General features: G+C 26.0%; 1 protein-coding gene across 6 annotated transcripts in view; it reads right to left on the bottom strand.

Annotated features, from left to right (window-relative positions):
* Positions 1-26,396, bottom strand: part of LOC117179893 (protein bicaudal C homolog 1) — a 163,159-nt gene that overhangs the window by 26,280 nt on the left and 110,483 nt on the right. For all 6 annotated transcript variants that reach the window (XM_033372084.1, XM_033372087.1, XM_033372083.1 and 3 more), the window contains 3 exons: positions 21,233-21,448; positions 15,648-15,887; positions 9,018-9,236 (listed from right to left, as the gene is read on the bottom strand). In XM_033372084.1, coding sequence (XP_033227975.1) covers positions 9,018-9,236; positions 15,648-15,887; positions 21,233-21,448 — 675 coding nt within the window. The remainder of the gene's footprint in view (positions 1-9,017; positions 9,237-15,647; positions 15,888-21,232; positions 21,449-26,396) is intronic.

Genomic DNA, 26,396 nt, shown 5'->3' with positions numbered 1-26,396 from the left:
TAGATATATTATCAACTAAAAAAGACGAATTTGAAAAAAAAAGACGAATTTTTAATAAAAAACAATGATTTTTTTTAGGAAGTTTTGTCAAATAACATTTTTTCAGTCAAGAAAGAAGACAACTTAATCGAAATAGAGGAAATTTCAAAATAAGATATTTATTTTTTTTGATTTGAAATCTACGATTTGAAATCAATAAATATCAACGGTCGAAGAAAGGATTTATATGTTTCATCAAATCATTTTACAATTTATTTTTCTACCAAAAATGACAAATTTTCAACTAAAAAGGATCATTTTTTAAGCAAAAAATGGATAACTTAGGTTCTCAGTTAAAAAAATAGTTTTAAACAAAAAAAGTGAATATTTAAACAAATATTTCAATTTTCAACAAATAATTAATAATAAATAAAGTTTTTGACAAAGCATTGAAACTTTTACCCAAGCTATTTAATTTTTAATTTAAAAACATAATTTAAAAAAAAATAGTTAAACTTTAGAACGAAGAGATAAATTTTCAACTAAAGTAATGAATCTTTAACTAGAATAGTTAAATTTTAAGTCGAAAAAATAATTTTTAACCATGAAAATCCCCAAATTTTCAATGAGAGATGAATTTTCAACTAAAATGATGAATCTTCAGAAAAAAATTCGATTTTTAACAACATGAATCAACATTCAACCAAGCAATTCAATTTAAAAAAAAAAAGAAGAATCACTAACGAATAATGTAATATTTAGTAGATATTTCAACAAAAAATATTTCATTTTTAAATTAAAAACAATTAAATCTAAACAAAAAAACGAAATTTTCAGTCAAGAAAGATTTAATTTAAATTTGAACACCAAAATGTGAATTTTCAACGAAAATAGTTGAATTTTCAACAAATCACTTGAGCTTTCAACCAAGAAGGATAATTTTTTAAACAAAATTGTTGAATATTTAACCAAAAGTTTAATCGTCAGGAGGAAGAAACTGTTATTAAATAGAAATAGAAATACAAGGCAAATAAATTATTAACAAGAGTATCATATCAGAGTGGCTATAACACTTCATTTCGAAAATTCTTCAATTTTTTGTTTTCCCTAAACATTAATATGCAAAGATCAAAATTGTAATCCTGATGACATCGGAAAAACAATTTTAGAAGAGCAAAACAAAATCTGCCTCGTCACGGATTTGAACCGAGAACGCTACTGTCAATAAGTGGAGCGTTAAACGTAATTGGTTACCGCTCCACTCATAGATAGTGGTGTTTCCAGTTAAAATCCGAGTCGAGGCATAAATTTTCTTGTTCTTCAAAAATCGTTTGTCCGAAGGAATCGTTTGAACATCGAAATTTGTATGAATTAAAAATGGAAAAACTAGAACGTAACCATCTTTAAATGGTATCACATCTTCTCAAATATTGATTAGCCTAAATCTTTTCAGCCAGCATTTCGGGAAACCCAGAAACTCGTAGATAAAATCTTTTTCTACAAATAAAATGGAATTTTCATCTGAGTCTTGAAACTCTTGTTGATAGCAGAATCGTCAACAGGATAGTCTATTTCAAAATAATACTACTGTTATTCTGCATTTGAAAAAGATTTCCTGTTGATTTTGATTTAAAAATGTCAAGTTCTAATGAACAGAATTTAATCTTGAAATATTCCTAGTTTGACATGAGCTAAGAATCAAGAAACAACTTGAAATGTCATAATTCTTGACTAATTGATCGTCACCGATTTGAGACATCATCATCATCATCAAGGTGTTTTCAAGACAAATACGTTCTGTTAAGAAGCATTAGTTAAAAGAGTGCACAAACTATATTAGATGAGCTCGCACGGCCTTCTATTAAGAATATCTCCGGCTGACTAGAAGAGGTCAAGAAATAAATTACTTGACGCTATTTTTAAGCAAACAGGTTTGTAATCGCGTCGGCGGAAACGCGCGTTTGCTGCCCTTAACCTTCTCAACTATCGACGTCAATTTTCCGTTTCTATTTCCATAAACGCAATCGCACTTACCTATCGGAAATATTTAAATGACTTGAATTCATTATGATTCGCTATTCGAAGCACAAAAATTAAATTAGCTGAAAAGGTCCACAAATTAGGCTTGATTATTAAACAGCTAGCAAGTATATGCGCGCTACAACCCAAGGGAAACATTGAGTTTCCAATTAATTTTAGAATAGGAAAGCTACCTTCAAAATATTCAGTTCTTAATTCAATTAATTTTTGGAAGATGTTATTAACATTTTATTGAAGAACAAGAAAAAAATCTGCCTCAGCCCAGATTTGAATATCAGCAGATCAATTTTTTTTCTTCACAGCTGACATTTTCATAGGTAAATACTATACGGTGAAATAAAATTTTAAATGATGTGAATATTTTTTTCTCGTTGGAGTAACAGTTTTTGATTTGCAAACAAACTGAGTAATTTTGAATGTTTCATTTCTTTGAATTCTTTGAACTTCCTTTATATCTTCTGAATTCATCCGAATTCCCTGATATATCTGAATTCATATACATTTTCTGAATCATCAGCATCCTTGAATTAATTTAAATTTTATAAATTCCTTGCAATATTTTGAAATTCGGTTTTCAGAGAATCCAGAATATTTAAAATAATATAGAATATTGAAGAGATTCCGAATTCAAGGAATACAGGAAATTCAGGGAATACAGAATAGAACCCAATTTCAGAATTCCAAGAATTTAGATTATTAAAGAAATTCCGAGAATTTACAGAATGTCAGGAATTTAGAACATTAAAAGAATTCAAGAAAGTACGAATATTCAACGATTTCAAGAAATTGAGACGAATCATGAATTTCACGGAAAACAAGGATTTCGGAGATTTTCAGAAGAGTAGAGAATTCAAAGAATTCAGGGAATACAGAATATTCCGAAAAATTAAGAATTTAAAGAATTCATCGAATTTCACGGATCTGAGATCATTTAAGGAATTTAAGGATCTTTGAGAATTCACTGAATTTAGAATATTCCAGGAATTTAAGAAATTCAAAGAATTTCAGGAATTTCCGAGAATTTCAGGGATTTCAGAGCATTAAAGGAATATAATAAATTAATAAAATTGAAGGAATTCAAAGAGTTCAGAAAATTCAAGGAATTTCAGGAATTTAGGGCATTCAGGGAATTCAAGGATTTCAGTAAATTCAGAAAATTCCATGGATTTTAGTGTGTTTATTGAATCTTAACAAATTAAAAGAATTAACGGATTTCAGAACGTTCAAGGATTATAAGAAATTCTAAGAAATAAATATTTTACAGAGAACAAGGATTTCAGAGATTTTCAGAAATGCAGAGAACTCAAGGAATTCGGGGAATATAGAATATTCCAGAAATTTAAGGATTTTAGAAAATTCAAAGAATTTGACGGATTCGAGAGCATTTCGGAAATTCAAAGAATTCAGACTATTTTAGAAATTTCAGGAATTCAAAGAATTTCAGGAACTTAAGAAATGTCTGGAGTTTAGAATATTCAAGGAATTCATAAAATTTTAGGAATTCATAAAATTTTAGGAATTCAGAATATTTAGGGATTTCAGAGAAGTTAAGGAGTTCAGACAATTCCGAATATTCAATTAAATTTAAGGATTTCAATGAATTTAGCGAATTTTGAGAGATTTCACGTCATTTAAGTAATTCAAGGAATTCTGAACATTTTACAAATTCAGAAAATTTGCAATATTCAGGGTTTTCAGGAATTGCAGAGGATTCAAAAGATTTTAATGCATTAAAGGAATACAATTAATTCATGAAATTGAAGGCATTGAAAGATTCCAGAGAGTTTAGTGAAATTGTGGCGATTAATAAATTTAAGGAATTTATTGTAATAATAGACTTTAACAATTTAATTATTTTCACTGATACTTATTTCAGGAGTCAAAAACGTTAAAGGTCTTTTATTTTTAAAAAATAAGAAACTTATTAACCGAGATATAAAATTAAAAAAACATCGTGAGTAAAACCTCAAATATATTTAAAAAATATTATATTCCAATCATTAATTTCATTTTGTTCTACAATTTAAAAGACTTAAAATTGATCCCAATGAATTTCCTATTATTATCAATTGATCGTTTTCTTTTTACACGTATATGCTTCTGAATTTTAAATAATTAAACAAATCAATTAAAAAAAAGTGTGATTCATTATTAATTTCTAAAATAAAAATTTTACTGTAGTCTGTTCTTCACCTCAGTGTCAGTTGTGTTGTAAATCATTTACAACTGATGCTTTAACGATGTAGAGAAAAAATGCAGATAAGGTTGTATGAGTAAAAATATTTTCCAGTAACAATGTTGCAAAAAGATGATGAATCATATGCTCACGATAAAATTTACGGCAATGTAATACCATGATTATAAATGCATTTCCGTAATTTTTAAATCATGATCAAACCGTTGCCGTGTTCTCTATTTGTCGATAAGAATTTAAATTGAAATTAAATACGAGCTTCACACTTGGAAAAAAAATGAAATGAGTATACTTTTCTATAATTATTATCAAATAATTTATCGTAAAGTTGATCTCGAGAAAGTGCCGAGAGAATGTTCGACTGGGCGGATAATCTAAAATTCCACTTGATGATCTAATGTCCACGTAAGTCACATTCAAGAATCAGAATGCTGGATTCTAACTTAATTCAATAACATCGCTAAAAAAAATTCTTGGTTTCAATTCAGATGTTTTATAGGTGGAAGCAAAGATAAAAAAAATATAAAATATAAAATGAGTTATCCTGGTTTGTCCGATAGGGTCTCAAATTACAACAAAAAATTCCCGGTTTTCCGGGTAAAGATTTTCATTTTTTCCGGTTAACTCTTAAAAGTTCATAACAATAACTATTCAATAATAATTTCTTTATTTTTATATAAATTTTGTAAAAATTTAAACATTCTATAACTTTAAGGTGAAATATATAATTTAAATTGCCAATCAAATGGTTAGACTTTCTGCAAAAAAAAGATAAATTTTCAATCCAAAAGGATGAATTTTTTATACAAAAAGACGAATGTTCAACGAAAAAGTTAAATGTTCAAACAAAAATAGATCACTTTTTAGGGAAATAGTTGAATTTCCAACAAGATAGTTGAATTTTTAATAAAAATGTTGCATTTTCAACCAAATGGTCGAACTTTTCAACAACAAAAAATCCATTTTCAACCAAATAGTATATTTTTTAACAAAAATAGATCAAATCTTGACCAAAAATATAATAGTAACCTTTGGAATTAAAAAGAATGAACTTTTAATCATAAAAGATGCAGTTTTCACACACACACAAATTAAGTTTTAACTACAAAGATTAGTTTTCTGCAACAAAAATTTTTTTTTATAAAACTAGGTGCATGAATTTTCAATTTAAGATGATAAATGAAAAATAAAAAAATAAAAAATGATACAATAAAAACTGAAAGATAAATTTTTAGTTAAATATTAACTTTCAATAAAATATAAGCAATTTTTAACAATACAGTTAATTTTTCAACAAAGTAGTTTAATGTTTCACAAATATTTTTATTTTTAACCAAGAAGATTAATATTCTACCGAAAATTAAGAATTTTCAAACAAACTACATGAATTTTCAACCAACTCGTTCAATTTTGAAATAAAAAAAATTATCTGAACAATTTAAGCTTCAACTAAAAAAAAAAATTTTCAACAAAAACAGAAATAATTATATTTTCAACAAAATAGTTGAATTTTTAACCAAGGCGATGCATTTTCAATTAAAATTATGCATATTCAACCTAAAAATAAATTTCTATCAAAGCAGTTCGACTTTAATCTAAATTGTTGAATTAAAAGAAAATGAATTTTCAACCAAGATTAATTTTCTACCAAAAAAGGGCATTTTTATCAAAATACGTTAATTTTCAACCATATAGTTCAATTTAGAACTAAAAAAAATGAATTTACAATAAAAAACGAAGTAGCTAAATTTTGAATTAAAGAAAATAATTTTCAACGAAAAAGATAAATCTTCAAGCTAGAAAAATAATTTTATAGAAGAAAAAAACAAGTTTTTAATAAATGACACGAATTTTCAACTGAAATTATGCCTCGTCCACCAAAAAATGACTTTTTAACAAATTAATTGGACTATCACCCTAGTAGATGAATTAAAAAAAATGAATTTTCAACCAGAAAGATTAATTTTCTACCAAAAAGGACCATTTGTCAAGATAAATTATGAACTTGAAAAAGAATGCTTAAATTTTCAGATAAATTAATTAATTTCCACTTTAAAAAATGAATTTTCAACTAAAAATGATCAAGTTTTCTTAAACAATGGAACAGTTAAATTTTCAGTTAAGAAATCAATTTGACAAAAAATCAAATGTTTAAAAAAATAGATGAAAAATATTTATAACTAACAAAAAATTTACAAGAGAAAATTAAGTAGTTCAATTTTGAATTAAATAAAATGATTTTCAACGAAAAAGATGAATTTACAAGCTAGAAGAATAATTTTCTAGAAAAAAAAACAAGTTTTAAAAAAAAAGACACGAATTTTCAATAAAATGGTTAAATTTTTCAGGAAAAAGTAGAATTTTCACTTAAAGTATGCATCGTTCACCAAAAAATGACTTTATAACAAAGTAATTCGACTATCACTCAAATAGTTGAATTTAAAAAAAATGAATTTTCAACCAAGAAGATTAATTTTCTACCAAAAAGGACCATTTTTCAACAAAATGTTAATAATTTCAAACTATATGGATACATTTTCCATTAAGAAAGATTAATTCACAATTAAAAATAAAATAGTTAAATTTCAGTTGAAAAAATTATGTTTGAACAAAAACAAACGAGTTTTCAACAAAATGGTTAAACATTTCACCAAAAAAGATTAATTATCAACTTGAAAAACAATGGTTAAATTTTCAGATAAGCAAATAAATTTCTACGTTAAAAAATGAATTTCCAAAAACATAGATGAATTTTCAACTAAAAATTATGTAAAATATTAAAAATCAAAAAGAAATTGACGCGTTCTTGGCTTTCGATTACCTAATATTAAAAACATAATCAATTTTAAAATCCATAATAACAAATTTTTCAATATTAAGAGTTAAAAAATTGTTAAATGAGCCTAAGCAGTTGATTAAATTATTATACCTAACAGATATACAAAAAATAATTAAATTACCATTTTTACAATCTGTTCATACCAATGCAAAGAATTTTTCCCCTTAATTTGCGACAACGGTTTTCAAAGCCTTTATATGAAAAATTACACTTCATTTTAATACTTTTTTTTCTCGAATAATTCAATTTCAAAGGCTTATAATTAATATTTGTTACATTTTGAACGGTGAAAATGACGAAAAATTAATTTTTTTACTTCAGAAAAATTTTTCGAATCAATTTTAATATTTTTTAAAAATATAGTTTAGTCGCATCGAATTATAAATTATTTTTATTTAAAAGCACTGAAGCAAATTTCACTTCCTTTGAATTGTAAGTGGTCAATTTTTAAAGTTCTTCAATTTTTCTGTTTTCGAAATTTCAATCTGAAATAATTTCATTTATAGATTCTCAATTTTGTTTAAACTCTTAAATTTTGAAAGCTTTCAATTTAATTGTGAAACAAATGCCCTGTGTGGACATTTAAATGCAGAAATCAATCGTTTTTTCTCATAATTTTCCTCAAACTATAACGGCAGTGATATTTAGTGACGGGGAAATGATCATCCGATATTTTAAAATAATTTTATAAACAAATTGTATAAACAAATGCCCAGAGTGGACATTTAAAGGCAGAAAGAAATAGTTTTTCCTCCTGATTTATCTCAAATTATGTCGACAGTAGTGACGTTTAGTGATGGGAAATTATCATCCAATATTTTTTATTAATTTTGTCAACAAATTATGTAAACAAATACCTAATGTGGACATTTAAAGGCAGAAAGAAATCTTTTCCCCCATAATTTTCCCTATATAATGTCGCCAGTGATGTTCAATAATGGGAAATTATCACCCGATATTTTTTATTAATTTTATAAATAAATTATATAATAAAATTTATAACATTGTGATTTAAAGATCGAAAAAAATCCCTTTTCTCCTAATTTTCCTCAAATGACGTCGCCAGTGGGGTTAAATGATGGAAAATTATCATCCAATATTTTTTATTAATTTTGTTAACAAATTATATAAACCTAGTGTTCTTAGGAATTTTTAAGGGTGGAAATTTGTACAACAATAATAAGCATGCACTTGCTGTATATCATTATCCTTGGTCAATTTCTTAAAATTCTATTGATTAGTCGCAATCAAGTTTTAATTCCTTAGTAATAAAATGTAAAATGTTCTTTTGTTTTCCATGTTTTAAAGACACAATTTGTTTACAAAATTAATCAAAAATGACAAAACATCACATATAAAAATCATTGGCGACATCTTTTGAGGAAAATTAGGAGAAAAAAAAATTTTTTTTTCGACCTTTAAATATCCACACTAGGCATTTCTTTACCAAATAAATACAAAATATCGGTTGACAAATTTTTTGGATCAAGTATTATTTTTTCGATGAAAGCAAGTAATTTTAACGCAAAAATTTACTTTGCAAACGAAGAATCCTTAGTGTAGACTATTTCTTAAATTAATTAATTTATAACAATTGACTTAACAATGTGATAATTTTTTTTCTTTCGACGCAGATAAACAGAAGAGAACGAAAAACTCGACTTTTTCGTCACTCTGTATTAAAAAAAAGAGTTTAAAAAAAAATTTAAAAATCAGGCCTCATAAATCTCTCCGAAATTTAATGCTGAATTTTGTTTTTTTGAATACCAAAATCGGTCAAGAATTGCCACCTACATGTTATTTGGAACCTCGTTTTTTGATTTCATCCCACCATGAATTAACTAGAGTTGTTTCCGCCTCGCAGAATATTTTAAGACCTCCGAGGTCTAGAATCGTGCATAACTGTATTTAAATGACGCTTCGCTGAGGAACATAGCCATAGTTAATTAGATGTTCATCACTCACCACTAATTGTTGACGAGCTAGGTAAACATTATGGATTGACCCAGTAATGGTAACGTTGCTTTTCTTCAGACTTGGGATATTCGGGTCACCGGCATCAGGAAACATGATTTGCGTAGCGGTACGCTGCATAATCATCTTCAAGTTACTGCTTTGCTTTCCTAGCACGATGCTGTGATGTTGAGGAGAGATCTCCATCGACATTTGTACTTGAATTTGACTCTGCAACGAGTATATGAATCTCAATCTAAGCTGAGGAATCATCCATAAACTATATTTCCAATTTTATGCAATTGCCCCCCCCCCCCCCCGAAAGTAAAGTAACCTTTAAGTGAAACTCGATTTTAAATTTATACTGATTTTTTGGTCTTTATAGCGAGCCAAGTTGCCAATATGCCGAAGTTATCTGCGTGAACGTGTGGTGAATTATAAACTTCGGTAATAAATCAACAATTTAATTTAAAAAAGTATTTTCAGAATAAGTGTTGAAATGTCCCTAATTTAGTTTTGTGCGAGAGTCAATCCGGGTATTATTGAATTTTTAAACTAAGAAAGGTACATTTTTAACAAAAAATGGAAGGTTTAAACTTTTAATTTAAAAAAACTATATTTTTTGAATTGATAAACAAAACGAATTTTCTACCAAATGGTTCATTTTTAAAACTAAATTATTGACCTTTTGAGACAAAATACATTTTTACTTAAAAATGAAACATTTTCGAACAAAAATGGAATAGGTCAGTTTTCAATTACCAAAGTAATTTTTTGACACGAAAAAATGAGTTTTCAACCAAAAAGTTCAATTTCCAAACAAACAGATACATTCTTAAGAAAGTAGTTCAACTTTAAAACCTAGTTGTTAAATTTTTAACCAAAGAGACACATTTTTATGCAAAAAGATTAATTTTATAATGAAGAAACAACGAATTTTTAACAAAATTCAAGAACTCTCAACCAAAAAGTCGAATTTTCCACTACAAAACATGAATTTTTAACCGACAGGATTAATTTACTACCAAAAATGGAAGGTTTAAACTTTTAATTCAAAAAAGGTATATTTTTAAATGATAAAAAAGCGAATTTTCTACCAAATAGTTGATTTTTTAAAACTAAATTATTGCATTTCCGAGACAAAATCACGAATTTCTACATAAAACAGTTAAATTATCAAATCAAAAATGAGAAATTTTGATAAAAAAAAGTTAACTTTATACCAAAAAATACGAATTTCCAACAAAATACAAGAACAAAATGGTTCAATTTTTACTTTAAAAAAACATTTTCAACCAAAAATAGAATAGGTAAGTTATTAATTACCAGAGTTATTTAAACACGCAAAGAAATAAGTTTCAACCAAATAGTTAAATTTTCAACCAAACAGATGAATTTTTAACTCAAATTTCGAATCATTAACCAAAAAATAAATTTTTAAGAAAGTAGTTCAACTTTAAAACCTAGTTGTTAAATTTTTAACCATAAAGATAAATTTTTATACAAAAAGATTATTTTCTACTGAAAAAACAATGAATATTTAATAAAGTTCAGGAACTCTCAACCACAAAGTAGAATTTTCAGGCACAAAACATAAATTTTTAACCGAACCAAACAGTTGAATTTTCAAATGAAAAAGAATTATTAAACAAAAAGATTAATTTACTACTAAAAAGACGAATATCTGATAAAATTAAAGAATTCTCAACAAAAAAGTTGAATTTTCAACTGAAAAAATTAATTCTTTAACAAAGAGATTAATTTACTACAAAAAAAATTCTACCAAAAATTATAGTACCAAAAAAACCCATAAGTGAAAATATGGATTTTACAAGTTTTTGGCGCTAATTATGATTTTTGTGCGTTAAAAAAATTAAAATTGCATTAAATAAGTAAAATACTACTTTCTACTAGTAATGGGATGTTTATATTAATTTTTAAAATAAATTTTTATTTTTTTCAGCAATTTTCTATTACAATAGAGGTAGAAAGCCACGGGTTTTCTCATTTATTCAACTTATTTTTAACTTGACAGTTAGAGCGAGGCAATAATCAATTAAATTTAACATAATGATTAGTTTAAACAATTTTTTATTATATATAATAATATTCTCGAAGAATGTTGCTAGAGTTGCCGCTTTTTCTAAAATTTGCCACTTTTTGTCCATTTTTAATTGGAGTGAGGTGATAATTAATTTAAGTTAACACAAATCATTGTTTAAACACTTTATTATTATGTATGGTAATATTCTTTTAGAATATTGCTAGAAAGTTGCAGTTTTTTTGTTGAAATATTCAACTTTTTGTCCCCTTTGCACTCAGATTATTGAAAGAATGAATGAAATTTAACAAAAATAATTGTTTAAACAAATTATTATTGTTTGTAACTATTTTTCTTATAGTAATGCTAAATAGTTGCGGCTTATTTTTAAATTTTCCCCTTTTGTCAAGTTTTCGCTTAGAGTGAGGAAACATTTATTTCAAGTTAACAAAAATAATTGTTAAAATAATTTTGTTTATAACTATCTTCTGTTGGATAATTGCTAGAAAGTTTTTTCCTGAAATGTTTATGTATGATTTTGAAGATAAAAAGTCAAATTTTCAGTTCTACATCTTTCAAATTGAATACATTTTCAATGTAGATCATCAAGATTACAGATTTTTTAATTGCAGAACTTAAAATTTAGATAATTTTAATTGTAAATTTTCAAAATTAAAAACTCTTTAATTTTATAGATGTATATATAAAAACTGTTGAATATGGATGACTTTGAAGATCAAAAGTCAAATTTTTACTTCTAAATCTTCCAAGTTGAATGAATTTTGAATATTATTCATAAAAATTACAGCTTTTTAAATTGTAAAACTTAAAAATTCCATACTTTTTAGTTCCATATTTTCAATATTAAAAACTTAAATTTTAAGGATGTATAGGAGCATCATTTTTTTATTCAATGTCAAAATTAAAAACGGTTAATATTGAACGATATAGAAATAAAAATGCTTTAATTTTAAAGATATATAAATAAAAATTAATAAATTTGTATGATGTTTATGATTTTGGAAATCATGTCAAGTTTTCAATTCTAAATCTTGCAAATTGAAGAAATTTCTAATGTTAAACATAAAAATTACAGAAATTTTTAATTATAAATTGTCAAAATTAAAAACTCTTAAATTTTGAGCATTAACTATTCATAATTTTAAAGAGTTACAATTGAAAACTTCTGAAGTTTAGAGATTCTATACTTAGAGAGAATATTTAGAGATTATAAGTGCTCTCAATTATGAAAAATGAAGAAATTTCGAATGCAAATCATCCAACTTACAGAATTTGTTACTTTAAACTTGAAAATTACATAATTTCTAATTTTACATCGTCAAAATTAAAAACTTCAATATTAATGATGCATACAAATTCTTGCATTTGATAATTGTGGAAATCAAAAGTCAACGTTTCAATTCTAAATCTTCCAATTTCAAGAAATTTATTATGTAAATCACAAAAGTTAGCTTTTGAAATTGTATTATTTAAAACTTGCGTATTTTTTATTGTAAATTTTTCAAATTTAAAACTATTCGTTCTAAAAGATATGAATTTGAAAAGTTTTAAATTTTGAAGATGTAAAAATAAAAATTCAACACTTTTGATGAATTTTCAATCCATAAGGGCAAATTTTTAACAAAATCTAAATTTCCGAACAAAAAAAAAGATTAACAAAATAGTTCAATTTTCAATCTACAAAGATGCATTTTCAACCGAATGGTGGAATTTTGACAGAAAAAGATTAAAATTCAAACAAAAACAGTACCATTTTCAAACCAAAGAGATGATTTTTTTTTATACAGTTAAATTTTCAACAAAAAAGGTAAATTTTCAATACATTATAAAATATGTATTTACAACAAGTTGAGTTCAACCAAAAAATACCATTTTTTGAACCAAATAGTTGAATCTTGAATCAAAATGATGTATTTTCAACATGCTTGATTAATTTTCTAACTCAAAATAAGATATTTTCAACAAAATACTTGAAAATTTTAAGAAATAATTGAACTTTTAACTTATAAAAAATAAATTTGCAACCAAAAATGAAACAGTGAAATTTGCAGATAAAACATTTAAATTTCTAAGGATAGAGTTGAATCTTAAATCAAACAGATCAATGAAAAATTTTCACATAAATTGTTTAATTTTTAACCACACAATTGAATTTTTAAATAAAATTATGAATTTTCAACGAAAAAGTTAACCAAAAAAGATGCATTCGCAAGAAAACAGGAAATAGTAAGTATTACAAACAAAAAAGATTTTTATTTGAAATATAAAACTGTTGAATACAATCAAATGGACGAATTTACAAAAAAAAGTTGAATTCACAAGCAAAACAGATTAATTTACAAACAAAACTGTTGAATTTTTCATCAAAAAGGATGAATTTTCAAACAAAAAGATCAATTTTCGACACAAAAAGACGAATTTTTAACGAAGTACATGCATTTCCGAGTATAAAATATTGATTTTTATGTAAAAGTATCAATTTTTAATAAAAAATGGAATAGTTATATTTTTAGTTCAAGATTTAATATTCAACCAAAGAAATAAATTTTCAAAAAAATATATAAAATTTCAAAGAAGGAGATGAATTATAAATCAAAATGATTCATCTTAAAAAAAAATAGTTTTTAACAAAATTTCAACATTCAACCCAAAAGGTGATTCTTTAACCAGAAAGATTTTTAATTAAAATGATGGATTTCCGGAAAAAAATATTAATTTTCAACGGAAGATTTTAACTTTCAACTAAGAAATTTTATTTTCAACCTAAAAGATGAATTTCCAATAGAAATGAAAAAAAGATTCAACTGCAATACTTGAATTTTTAATAAAAATAACAAATATTTGAACTAGAAGATTAATTTGCAAAGAAAACGATCATTTCTACCAAAAAATCGATTTTTAACCAAATATGTGGATTTGTAACGATGCAGTTGAATCTTCAATTAAAATAGACAAATTTTCATGCAAATTGTTGAATTATGAAAAATTTAAGATAAATTTTCAACCAAAAATTGTCATTCAAATTTTAAGTTGAAGGAATTATTTTTGAACTAAACTGATCGAATTTTAACTGAAATGATGAATCTTTAACTAGAATAATTGAATTTTTTACGTAAAAGATCACATCTTTAAATCAGAAAATGAATTTTTACCAAAAAGATCAGTTTCAGCCAAAAATTATATAATTAAGTTTTTGGTGAACAATTGAATATTTAACCAGAGAAAGTAAATTTTATTTAAAATTATGAAATATTTAACTGGAATAATAATTATATGTCAGCTTAAAAAACGAAATAATTTTCAAACAACAAAGAAACAAATTTTCAACAAAGTAAAGTAATTTTCAGCAAAAAATCCCTTTTCATCCAAAGAAAACAAGTTTTAATGCAAATAGTTATATATTTCAACCAAAAAATACATTTTTAATTAAAGTTATGAATTTTCAAGCAAACAAAATTAATTTTTAACAAAAGGTTTAACTTTCAATTAAGTAGTTTTATTTCCAACCTAAAATATGAATTTTCATCTGAAGTGAAAAGAATATTTAACTCAAATACTTGAATTTTTAACTGCAAAGAAAAATTTTTAAACAAGAAGATTAACTTGCAAAGAAAAATATAATTTCTAAAAAAAATCGATTTTTAACCAAATATGTGGATTTTTAACAAAACAAATAAAGCTTCAATTAAAATAGAGAAATTATCATCGAAATTGTTGAATTATGAACAAGAAAATATCGATTTCCAACCAAAAATGGACATTAAAATTTTGAGTTGAAGGAATTAATTATTAATCAAACTGATGACTTTTCAATTAAAATGATGAATTTTTAACTGGAATATTTAAATTTTACACCAAAAAGTTTATTTTTTAACCATAAAGATTAATTTTATACTAAAAAGGTAAATTTTTCACAAGGAAAATAGATTTTCAAACTTCTAATTTAATTTCCAAAAAATAAAAAAATTTAAATTAAATACTAAATTATGATGTGATTAGATTAAACTGAGGCAATTGGAAAAATCTGCGACTGTATATAAAGTAGAAATCACTTTTTCAAATTGACCAAAATTATTAAAATAATGAAAACTTGAATTTTACTGTGATCAGAAGTCAATTCCCGGCGTTTAATTATATTCCGGGCCATTTCCCGGTTTTTCCCGTCCAATAAAGTTTCTGGTCTTTCCCAGTTTCCCAGTCAAGTCACCAGCCTAAAAGTGCTACCAAAATTTTCTTATAAATATTTTTAGGAATCCTTCAGTCAGTTTTAAGATATTAGTGGTGGAAATAAGCCCTCCACAACTATCTTCAAGTTATCGTGTTCATAAAAAACATTGTAAACATTCTACAAAATTTTTAATTGATGAAAGTTTAATCAAATAAATTTTAAAAATTTCGAAATTGTTACAATCACAGAGCTTTCTCTATGCGGAAGCAAAATGAGAACGCGAGCAGAAATTGTGATAAAAAAAATAAAATAAATAAAAAAATGGTGTTGAACATTTTTAGGGCATGTGGTATGAGTGGTATGGAATGAGTGGTATTGTACGGTATGGTATATGGATGAAGTAATTACTTACAGCTAAGTTCTCGCACATGTAGTGAATCAGCAAAACGGTGGCCTCCTTCACTTGAGATACCTCCCATTCACATCCCTTCACAACCACAAGAGTAGCATGCAACTTTGGCCGTGTGCGAAACATGACTTGAACATTGTACTGTTCCTGAATCTTTACCACGTAAGGCGACGTGGAGTCTGGCATCGCTTGTGACGCACCCATTATCGGCAACTCGAATGAAAAGATCAAGGGAGTTAAATTCTGAAAACAAAAACAAATCAAATTACATCCTATCGCCTATCCTATCCTTTCCCACATTGCTATACATCTGCATTTTTTCATTCATTTATTTCATTCCTTTTAGGGGTTTTATTTTAAAATATTTTCCTCAAATTCTCATTTTCTTAGGAGCCATGAGAATAATGAGAGTCTTCCAAAACTTTATAGAGTAGCTTTTTCATGAGTTGGCTCAGAAGTCTGGTTTTAAAATTTCGTTACTTTTCCGTGTTTATTTTTAAAAAATTCGAGATCTACATTTTCTTAAAAATTAGTCAATTAAATTCGTGTTCAAAACATTGTATAATTGATCGAAGACTAATTTACCTATCATTTATTATACAATAATTAAACAATGCTAGTGGAAAGGGCTTTTTGAGAATGATGTAATTCTAAACCATTCTCATTAATATTATTAATATTATTAATCCAATATTTCAAAATATTATGAAAGACTTCACAACGACTTCAAGGACTTGAAAAATTCACAAAGATTAAAAAATTTCCAAATATGTCACAAAGATTTAATAAATAAAACAAATTAGTTTCAAAAAATATCTTCAAGATTTCCAAAGATTTCAGTGCTTTCGCAAAGACTTAAAAGATATCAAATATTTCTAAAGATTCCAAAAGACTTCACTCTCGAAGTTTTCAATGATTTGATACAAAATTTAAAAGATTTCAATGATTTCACAAATATTTCAAAGGTTTCAAAAATTTTATAAGATTTAAAAAAAAACAAAAGTATTACACAAAATTTCCAAAATTTCGTAACAACTTCAAAGATTTCAAACCTTGTACAAAAAATATTTCATAACTTTTCAAAAGATTAAAAATATTAATAAAACCTTCACAAAGATTAAAAAAATGTCAACAATCTCACAAACATTTTACAGATTTAAATGATTTTACAAAAATTCCAAGATCTAAATAATTTAAAAATCTTTCTGAAAATTTCAAAGATTTCACAACGATTTTAAAGATTTGAATGAAATCACAAAGATTACGAAAGATTCAAAAGATGTCAACAATTTCAAAATATCATATGAAGTTTCAGAGAATTCGGAGAAAAATTAAGATTTCAGAAAGATTTCACAGCTTTCACAACAATATTAAATATTTCAACGATTTCACAAAGATCTACAAGGTTTCAAAGGATTCAAAGGAGTTGAAAAAACTTCAAGATCTCAATGATTTCAAAAGATTAAAACAAAGATATCTCAAAGATTTTAATTATTTCACAAAGACATATAAAATATTTCAAAGCTTTCAAAATATTTTGAAAATTTCACAAAGATTTCAATGATATCAGAAACATTAAAACGATTTGACAAATATTACAGAAATTTCACAAACATTCTCAAACATTTCATTAAGATATATCAAAGATTAAAAAGCTTTCAAGAGATTTTAAATATTTCACAATGATTTCAAAGATTTTAACGATATTACAAATATCTCTCAAAGATTTCACAGCTTTCAAATTATTTCAAAGATTTCACCATTCGAAAGATTTAAAAATATTTCACAATGATTTCAAAGATTTCAAAAACATATTTCAGAGTTCATGATGGTTTCTCAAAGATTTTAAGGATTTCACAAAGATGTTTAATAGATTTCAAAGCTTTCAAAGGATTTTAAAGATTTTACAAATATCACAAATTTAAAATATTTCGAAAAGATTTTAACAAATTTCAGAAAGATGTCTGAAGTTTTCAAAGCTTTCAAAATATTTGAGAATATATCGATGTTTTCGAAAAGATTTCACAGGCTTTAAATACTGTGAAAGATTTTAAAAGTTCACAATGATTCCTAAGATTTACAAAAATATTTCAAAAATTTCATAAATATTTCTCAAGAATTTTAATGCTTTCTCAAAGAGGTCTCAAAGATTTCAAAAGATTTCAATGATATAAATGCCTTCCGAAAGATTTCATAAACTTTAAATTCTGCGAAAAATTTCAAAAGATTTCACCCACATTTCAAAGATTTCACGAAGATATCTGAAAGATTTCAATGCTTTCAATGCTTTCAAGAGATGTCAAAGGATTTCAATGCTTCCACAAAGATTTCAAAATTTTTTAATATTTCGAAAGATTCAAAAATATTTCACACCGATGTCTCAAACATTTCACAAATATATTTCAAATATTTCACGAAAATTTCTCAAAGATTTCAAAGCTTTCAAAAGATTTCAAATATTTCACAAATGTTTTAAAAACTTTAAATATTGCGAAAGATTTCAAAAGATTTCACAATTTTTTTTACAAACATTTCATAAACTTTAAAAATTGCGAAATGTTTCGAACGATTTAAAAAACTTTAAAGGCTTCACGAAAGCCTTTAGACTTTGAAATAGTGGCGACTAAAAAAATTTGCAGTCACTTTTACCAAATACGATGACTTTTCTAGATTTGGTAGAAGATCTCTGTTTACATTAAAACATGTGTTCTCGAAGAAAAATAGATTCTTAATCAGATTCTGGATTTTTACAAAACCTTACCAACTTTAAAGCGGAAGAATATCAAATAATTGTTGAATAATAATCATGCATTTTTTCAATTTTAATTTTTTTAAATTAATTTTGATTATTTTTCAGACATTTTTTTAGCGCATTTGCAGAATTTATATAAAGGTGAAATAATTACTCTATGAGAATATATTTTACATAGTTTCTAACAATCCCTACTAGCCTAATTTAATATAGCCTATTTATTCCTCATAATCTGATTTTAAATAAATAATTGTGAACTCGAAGTACATTTGGCCTCATAAAGTTAATAATAAGTATCACCATAATTAAAATGACAGTAAAGTATTTAGGTTTAGTGAAACTATAACTGAAAGCGAAATAAAATGAAGAATTTAATATGCAACGGAAATAGTTGGCAAGAATCCAAGGAGGGCTTTATTGTCGGATGAACGTTACCTATTTTACGTGTGAAATACCAAGTCTGAAAAAAATAACTTTGAAAAATGCGCGTACCAAAATATTCACACATGCCACTAAAGTGAGAATTTTTTTCTGGCTCTAAAACAATAATCGCGATGCTTGCCCATCTCTTTCTTCTTCGAAAATAAAATACACAAATTTATAAAAACTAAAAAGATAAAGTTTTAATAAAAGAGTTTCGTATTCAAGCTAATAGTTGCATTTTTTGAAAATATTTGACTTTTAAAATCCAAAGAGATGAATTTTCAATAAAAAAGTTTATTTTCAACAAAAAAAGACACATTTTTAACCCAAACAGTTGACATTTCAAGATAGATTAAAGTTCGACTCGAAAAGATAAATTTTTAACAATAGTTGAATTTTCTGATGAGAATGATTTTTCAGTCAACAAGTAAAAAATGAAAAAAAATTGTTGACTTTTTAAGTCATACAGCCGATTTTCTACAAAACAGTTTAATTCTCAACCCCAAAATAGTTGAAGTTGAATTAAATAAATCATTAACATAGCAGTTCATTTTTTAACAAGGAAATTACATGTTCAACTAATAAACGTGAATTCTCAACGAAAAATCTAATATTTGATACTTAAAGAAAAATAGATTTAAATTGTAAATAAAAAAATAGTTGAATTCAACTATAAAATACAAATTTCCAACAAAATAACTGAATCCTCAACCAAAACAGATTAATTTTCAAGCAAACTGTTGCATTTTTAACCAAAAATGATCAAACTTTAGACCAACAGGATAAATTTTCAAATAAAATACATTTTTCAGTCAAAAAAGAAAAAAAAATTCAACCAAATTCTACGATTTCCCAGCCAACAACAAGTTCATTTTCAACAAAATAACTACAGTTTCAATCAAAGAGATGAATCTCCAACAACAAAAATTATTTTATTTACAAGTAGTTCAACTTTGAACCGAGAAGTTGAATTTTCAATGACAAAAAAATTGATTCTCAAAAAAAAAAGATTTTTCTACCAAAGGATAATATTTCAATCCAAAAAGACAAATTCTCTGTTCAAAAAGAAGAATTTTCATTATAACATTTAAATTTTTAAAACACAAAAGATGAATTTTCAACAAAACAATTAAACTTTCTACAAAATAATTAAAAAGATAATTAAATAGACTTATCGATGACAATGAAATAAATTATAACTGCAAAAGATTACTTTTCTACTAATAAAATAGATGAATTCTAAATCGAAAAAGACGAATTTTCTATTCAAACGACGAATGTTCAGCGGAACAATTAATTTTCAAAAAAAAATGAACTTTCAACAAAATAGTAGAATTTTAAATCAAAGGAGATGAATTTCAAACCCAAAGGACGAATTTTCTATCTTAAAAGATGAAAATTCAGCAAAACTGTTGCATTGTTTATAAAAAAAATTCAATTTTAAGAAAATAGAATTTTGAACCAAAAGATATGAATGCGCGGCGATCGAAAATTCAACAATTGAATTGGGAAAGAAATGTCAAAATAGTGAAGGTTATATACTTCGAAAATGTACCTTTCTATAATTCTAACATTAAAGTTTTGAGCAAAGGTAAAAAAAGAAAATTAAATTGATTAGAATGAAACGCAGGAAGAAATAATAGGGTTAAAGAGGCTGGAGTAAAACGTCAAGTATCGGTAACAACCAATATAATATTCAAAAGTAATTAAATAAATAAATGATTGATAAATAATGAACAGAAGTTGTACTAAAAAATACGGTTAAAATTATTTTTATAATAAAATAAAAATAAAACTTTGAATTACAATTACACAAATAATTAAGTGCTTTTCTTTCCTTTCCTTTGAAGAAAAGACGAGAAATTATATTTGTATTTTTTACAATATGTGCAGGACCAAATTTGTAAATAATCTAAACTAAACTTTTATTAATTGAAATTTGCCGAATTCAATTTTGAAATTTTTTGTCGACACTCTTGAACGAATGTAATTTTCTATTCATATCCTTCAAAAATTCTAAATTAGATTTAGATATGTAAACTTACGAGGTTAATTGAGAGAGATGCGAAAAAATGGAAGTAAATAACCTCGACTATTTTGACATTTAATTAAGAATTCAATTTTTAAATTTTCGATCGCAGCGCTTCCGCGGAATAGAGAATCAGTTAAAAGAAAAACTCATATACATATAAATCCATGGAAACAAAATATGTGTTGATACATTATTTCAGCCGGGGCTTCATTTTTAAACGTAAAATATTTGTATTTCTTGAAAACATGGGAAAAAAGAGGAATCCTTAATAAAAGAAGAAAAGAGTGGAATAGAGAAAACAGAATGAAGTCTGAAATACAAGAAGTGGAGACACGAAGAGTCTAACATATAAATAAATAATGAGTATGACAAAAAAATTACCCTGACTCGTGCGCGAGCCCGCTCAACGCCTTCCATTTCGCCAGCAATGGAGACTTGATTGCTCTTCTCCTGATGATTGCTGCGGTTGCTGTCCGGAAAATGAATATGGCAACCTGTTTCCTCCATTACGCGCTTTATCGTTAAGCCTCCTTTGCCAATAATATGTGAATGGTCTGTGTAGCTAACGTCGAGCTTCATGGTAACCCTGTTGCTTTGCTAAACACAGTAACAGTAAACAAAAATTAGTCAAAGTAGGTGCCGGGCACCTACAAAAACGGGTTTGCTAGCCATTTAAGAGGTTAAACAAGTTTTTCAAACCTCCCCCTCCCATACCTTCCAGCCCTACACTCTACATTCCCCTCAATATATCCATCGCTTCTCCTCTCTTTCCCAACTTCTTCCTGCTCTACACTGAAACCTCGATATAGTCCTTCGAGATATAAGCCTAATTCTCTCCCGTCCCGCGCGATATAAGTCCAATAGCAAGGAGCTTCTGACTATATCGGCGTTCCAGTGTACTTTCATTTCTCCTCACTTCCGCAGGTAACATTCCTCTACCCTTACTTACCTTCTCTTGCCCTTAATTCCCCATCCCCTGTATATTTCGCGTCGGATTAGAGGCGGGCATACCTAAGATCTTGAAATTAGTATCTATTGTACTTCGAATCCCTTTGTATTTGCAATGATCCTTCATAGAATGTCTATATATTACTCTAATTTGGAAAGTTTAGAATTTAAATTTATTCTGTTTTAATAATTTTAAGCAATTTCAGTAAAACGCATTAAAACTAGATAAATGACCATTTTTGTTTAATTAACACTTTTTATACTAGAAGTTCAATTCTTTTTATTTTAAATGATCAAAAATTAATAATTGTTCAATTGTCACTTATACATCAAAATTGGATTTGAAATCTAGTTAAATATTTTTTTAAATTATTTTTTAAAAAGTAAAATCGTTAATATTTTGTAGAGGTATCTTAAGTATATTTTCTTATTATCTGAAAATCTTAAAAAATCATTCAAAACTGTCAAAATCTTATTGAAAGATTTTCCAAAATATGTATTTTGTTAAACAATTTTTGGAATCATTTCAAATTTTTAATTATTTTTAATATCTTCAAAACTTCTAAATATCTTTTAGCCTAATTGAATTTTTTCTAAAATAATAATTTTCAATTTTTTTATACTTCCAAATGTGTTCTTAATTTAAACTCTTTTTAAGTATTTTGTAAAAAATAAGTTTTAAAAGAAAAATATAATTGAAAATTTCCCCAGAAATCTAAAGAAATTTTTTTCATTATCTTCAAACTTTAAAAATCTTTAATCCTTAATCAATTTAGCAAAATAGAACAAAATCCCTCAAAAGTTTCTAATTTTTGTTTGACATTTTGAAAATTGTTCGAAATCTTCGTAAATATTGTCATCAAATTAATTTAAAAAAATAAAAACCCATTTTTAATTTTCGTAGGAATCTTAATGAATTTTTCGTATATAATTTTATTTTTAATTATTTGGAACATTTTCAATTTTTCAAGTATTTTTGAAATTCTTTCAAAACTTCTGAATGTCGTTTAAAATTATTCAACTTTTTCCTGCCATCTTAATAAAACCTGCAAAAATGTTTAAAATGCCCGAAAATCTTCCCGATTATTTTTTCTTTACAATTTTGGAAATCTGTTTAAATCTTTAAAAAAAAATACTTTTAGGACTAATGACGGAGTTTTTACGAAATATTCCAATTTCTTACTCAGAAATAAGAATTTTAAATTCAAGAAAATAGTTTAATTTTTCAACAAATAGTTGAATATAAATATCTATTTGAAGTTTCCACCAAGAAGAATAATCTTCTACAAAGTGCGAACATAAATAATATAGTTAAGTTGTAAGTTTAAAAATAAATTTGTCAAAAACACGACTTTTCAACTAAAAATATTTAAAAATCGCAACCAAATCAATTTTTAACGACAAAATAGAATTTTTATCTGAGAAGATCAAGTTTCAATCAAAATACAACGAATTTTCTACAAAATAGTTACATTTTTCTCGGAACAAATTAATTGTGAACAATGAAAATTAATTTTCAACAAAGATTATTTTTCTTCCAAAAGGACGAATAAGTTTTTAGTTAAAATAAATTAATTTCAAAATAAAAGAAGAACGAATTTTTATCAAAATAGTATTTTCCACCAAAAAAGATTAATCTGAATCAAACAGAGGCCCTCATAACCAAAAAAAAAGAACTAAAAAGAAGAATAATACACAAATAAAGTTGAATATATAACCCAGAAAAATGCAATTTCTACGAAACTAGATGAGTTTTTAAATTAAACAGACGAATTAAAAAGAAAATAATTAAATTCTTATACAAAAAAAATTCAGTTTGACTTTTTTAACATCAAAGTATAAGTTTAAAAAAAGAAGTAAATCTATAAATGTACTTGAATTTACAACCTGAAGACACAAAAAATTTTCATTTTTATCAAAGATTTTTTGCAATCTTCTAATTTGAGTGTAATAAATTCCATGGGCTAAAGTGGAACCAAAAGGGACAACAGCTTAATTTTATTGTGGGGAATCCGGAAAATGAAATTTACCATTTCTGTTTACAATGTCCAGTTTAAATCTCTCAGGTATACAAGCGTTCTAAGACATAATCCCTGGAGTAAACAGGCAAGCGAGGGGCAAACGCGCTGGATGCAATGGTGGGGGTAACCAAAACAGGTTATTATGCGAGTTGGGCATCGCCGCTCCTACTCACCCGCACTAACCTACTGTCCCTTCTCTCACTTCTCCTCACTACCTGCCAACACTTTCTACCCCTAATTTTCCATCACTCCCCCTACTTCCCCAATTCTTATTATCCTTCGCTTTACCTACTTCTCCTCTCCTTATTTTCCCTCACTTCCCCGTCTTTCACTTCACCTACTTTCCCATCACTCACTTCACCTACTTCACCCCCCTCTTATTTCCTCTTAATTCCCCTCCTGGGAAAAAAGTACGACATACGGAGACACAAAATTGAAAAAAATGCTGATAAGATTTGTAAAGAGTTGTCGAGTCTGATTTTTTAAATTAGGTAGGCTTTCAATTTTTTTATAAATAAGCAGGTATGACGGAAAAATAGCCATTTTTTCTATTTGACGTTCCCAGTGCTCGTCAATAACATGAAAATTGGTCAAATCCTCTGAGTTTCATTCAGCAACAATAGATGAAGATGTTCCAATATTATATAATAAACAAAAAATGTGTATAAGCAAATTATTTGCTGAAAGAATGTTTTCTACGATTGTATATAATGTTACGTTATTTTTAAAGTTATATTGCAAGAAATTTGGATAAACGCATTATAATGATAAATTAAATTCTTCTTGAGATTATTATTGGCAATATTATAAAGAAATTTAATTAACAAAGGCATTTTTCGGTAGAACCATTCGTTTTTTCTAGGTCAATTTTTTAAATAAGAACTTTATGATAATTTTTAGAAAATTTCATAATTTGTCGATTAATGTTATGGTTTTTTTTAACAAATTAAATAAATGAATGCATTATTCGGGCATTTGTTGGCCGAAAAATTCGTTTTTTTCAATGCCAGCCCTTTCAATTGGGAAATTCATGACAATTTCAGTAACACTCATAATTAGTTGATAAATTTAAAATTTCTTAAAAATAAATTTAATAAATAAATGCATCATTGGCGCATCTTTCGACATTTTGTTTTTGGTGCCAGACTTTTTAATTGGGATATCAAATAATCATAAATGTTGATGAATTTATTATGAAGATCTCAATTAAAAAGTTTGACATCGAAAAAAAAGAATTTTCCCGTCGACAGATACCCCAATAATTCATTTGTTTAGGGAATTTGTTTGCACAAATTTTTTAATTGATAAAAACATTATTAGTTTTGCTGGGTTTATCACGAAGTTCCTAATTGGAAAAGTTAAGTAAAAAAAAAAAGAATTTTTCTATGGACGAAATGCCTAATTAATACATTTTTCCGCTAATAAATGCCGAAAATATAGGAATACTAGAGGTATAAATTCTTTTAAATAAAATTAATGTAAATATCATGTTGAATTCAATATCGAATACTTTAAATTCCCAAGAATATTTAAGTCGAAATATGGTGAATATTAAATGTTCTACAAGGGAGAACTATTTTCAATCCAAAAAGACGAATTTTCAACTTGTAAAGGGTAAATTTGTAACGAAAAATTAAAAATTAAAATTTTCAGATAACAAAATTAATTTGGTTATAAAACAAAAAAAAAGAACTTTTAAAAAAAAGTTCATCTTTTAAACAAACAGGTGAATCTTAGAAAAAAAATTAATTCTTAACAAACTCGATCCAATTTTAATAAAGTAATGGAATTTTTAACCAGGAAGAAGTTTCATGTTCTACTAAAAAACGTGAATTTAAACCAAATTAAGCCAAAAATAATATAAATGAAGCTAAAAGGATGAATCATCTACAAAATGGTTGAATATTCCTCCCAAAAGTATGTACTTTTGGCAAAAAGTTTATATTTTAGCAAAAAGTTATAATTCCATAAATATTTAAATTTAATATTTTTTAATATTTAAATTTAAACCGAAAATATGAATTAAAAAAAGTTAATTTTGAAACTAATAGTATAATTTTCTAACTTATTGAATTCTCAAAAAAATAAGATTAGTTTAAAACCAAACAGGTGCATTTTCACACAAAAAGGCTGAACTTTGAACCAAGAAGATTAATTAGCGAAAAAAAATGCTCAACCGGAAAGATGATTTTTTTACACCCAGGGGATTAATTTTCTAAAAATGGAATACTTCAATTTTAAATGAAGAAGATGAATCTTCAAACAAAAAATGAGTTTCTGACAAAAAACATGACTTTTCACAAAATAATTGCATTTTGAACAAAATAATCAAATTTTCAACTAAATACTAAAGTTTTTAATCAAACGAGATGAATTCCAAACCAAAATATTATCTAAGTTCATAACGTTACATACACTGCCCTCTACCTCCTGTTACCACACGTAGTTTTCAACGTGACCCCCCCCCCCCCCCCCCCCCCCCCCCACGTCCTGAAATTGGCATTAAAAATGCGAAATAAAATTCAGAATTCACTAGAAAATATTTTTTTTTCGGTTCTTGATTCCTACTCTATTTT

This window comes from Belonocnema kinseyi, chromosome 9, assembly GCF_010883055.1.
Source record: "Belonocnema kinseyi isolate 2016_QV_RU_SX_M_011 chromosome 9, B_treatae_v1, whole genome shotgun sequence".
NCBI classification, from domain to species: domain Eukaryota; kingdom Metazoa; phylum Arthropoda; class Insecta; order Hymenoptera; family Cynipidae; genus Belonocnema; species Belonocnema kinseyi.
This window is presented reverse-complemented; position numbering and strand designations above follow the sequence as displayed.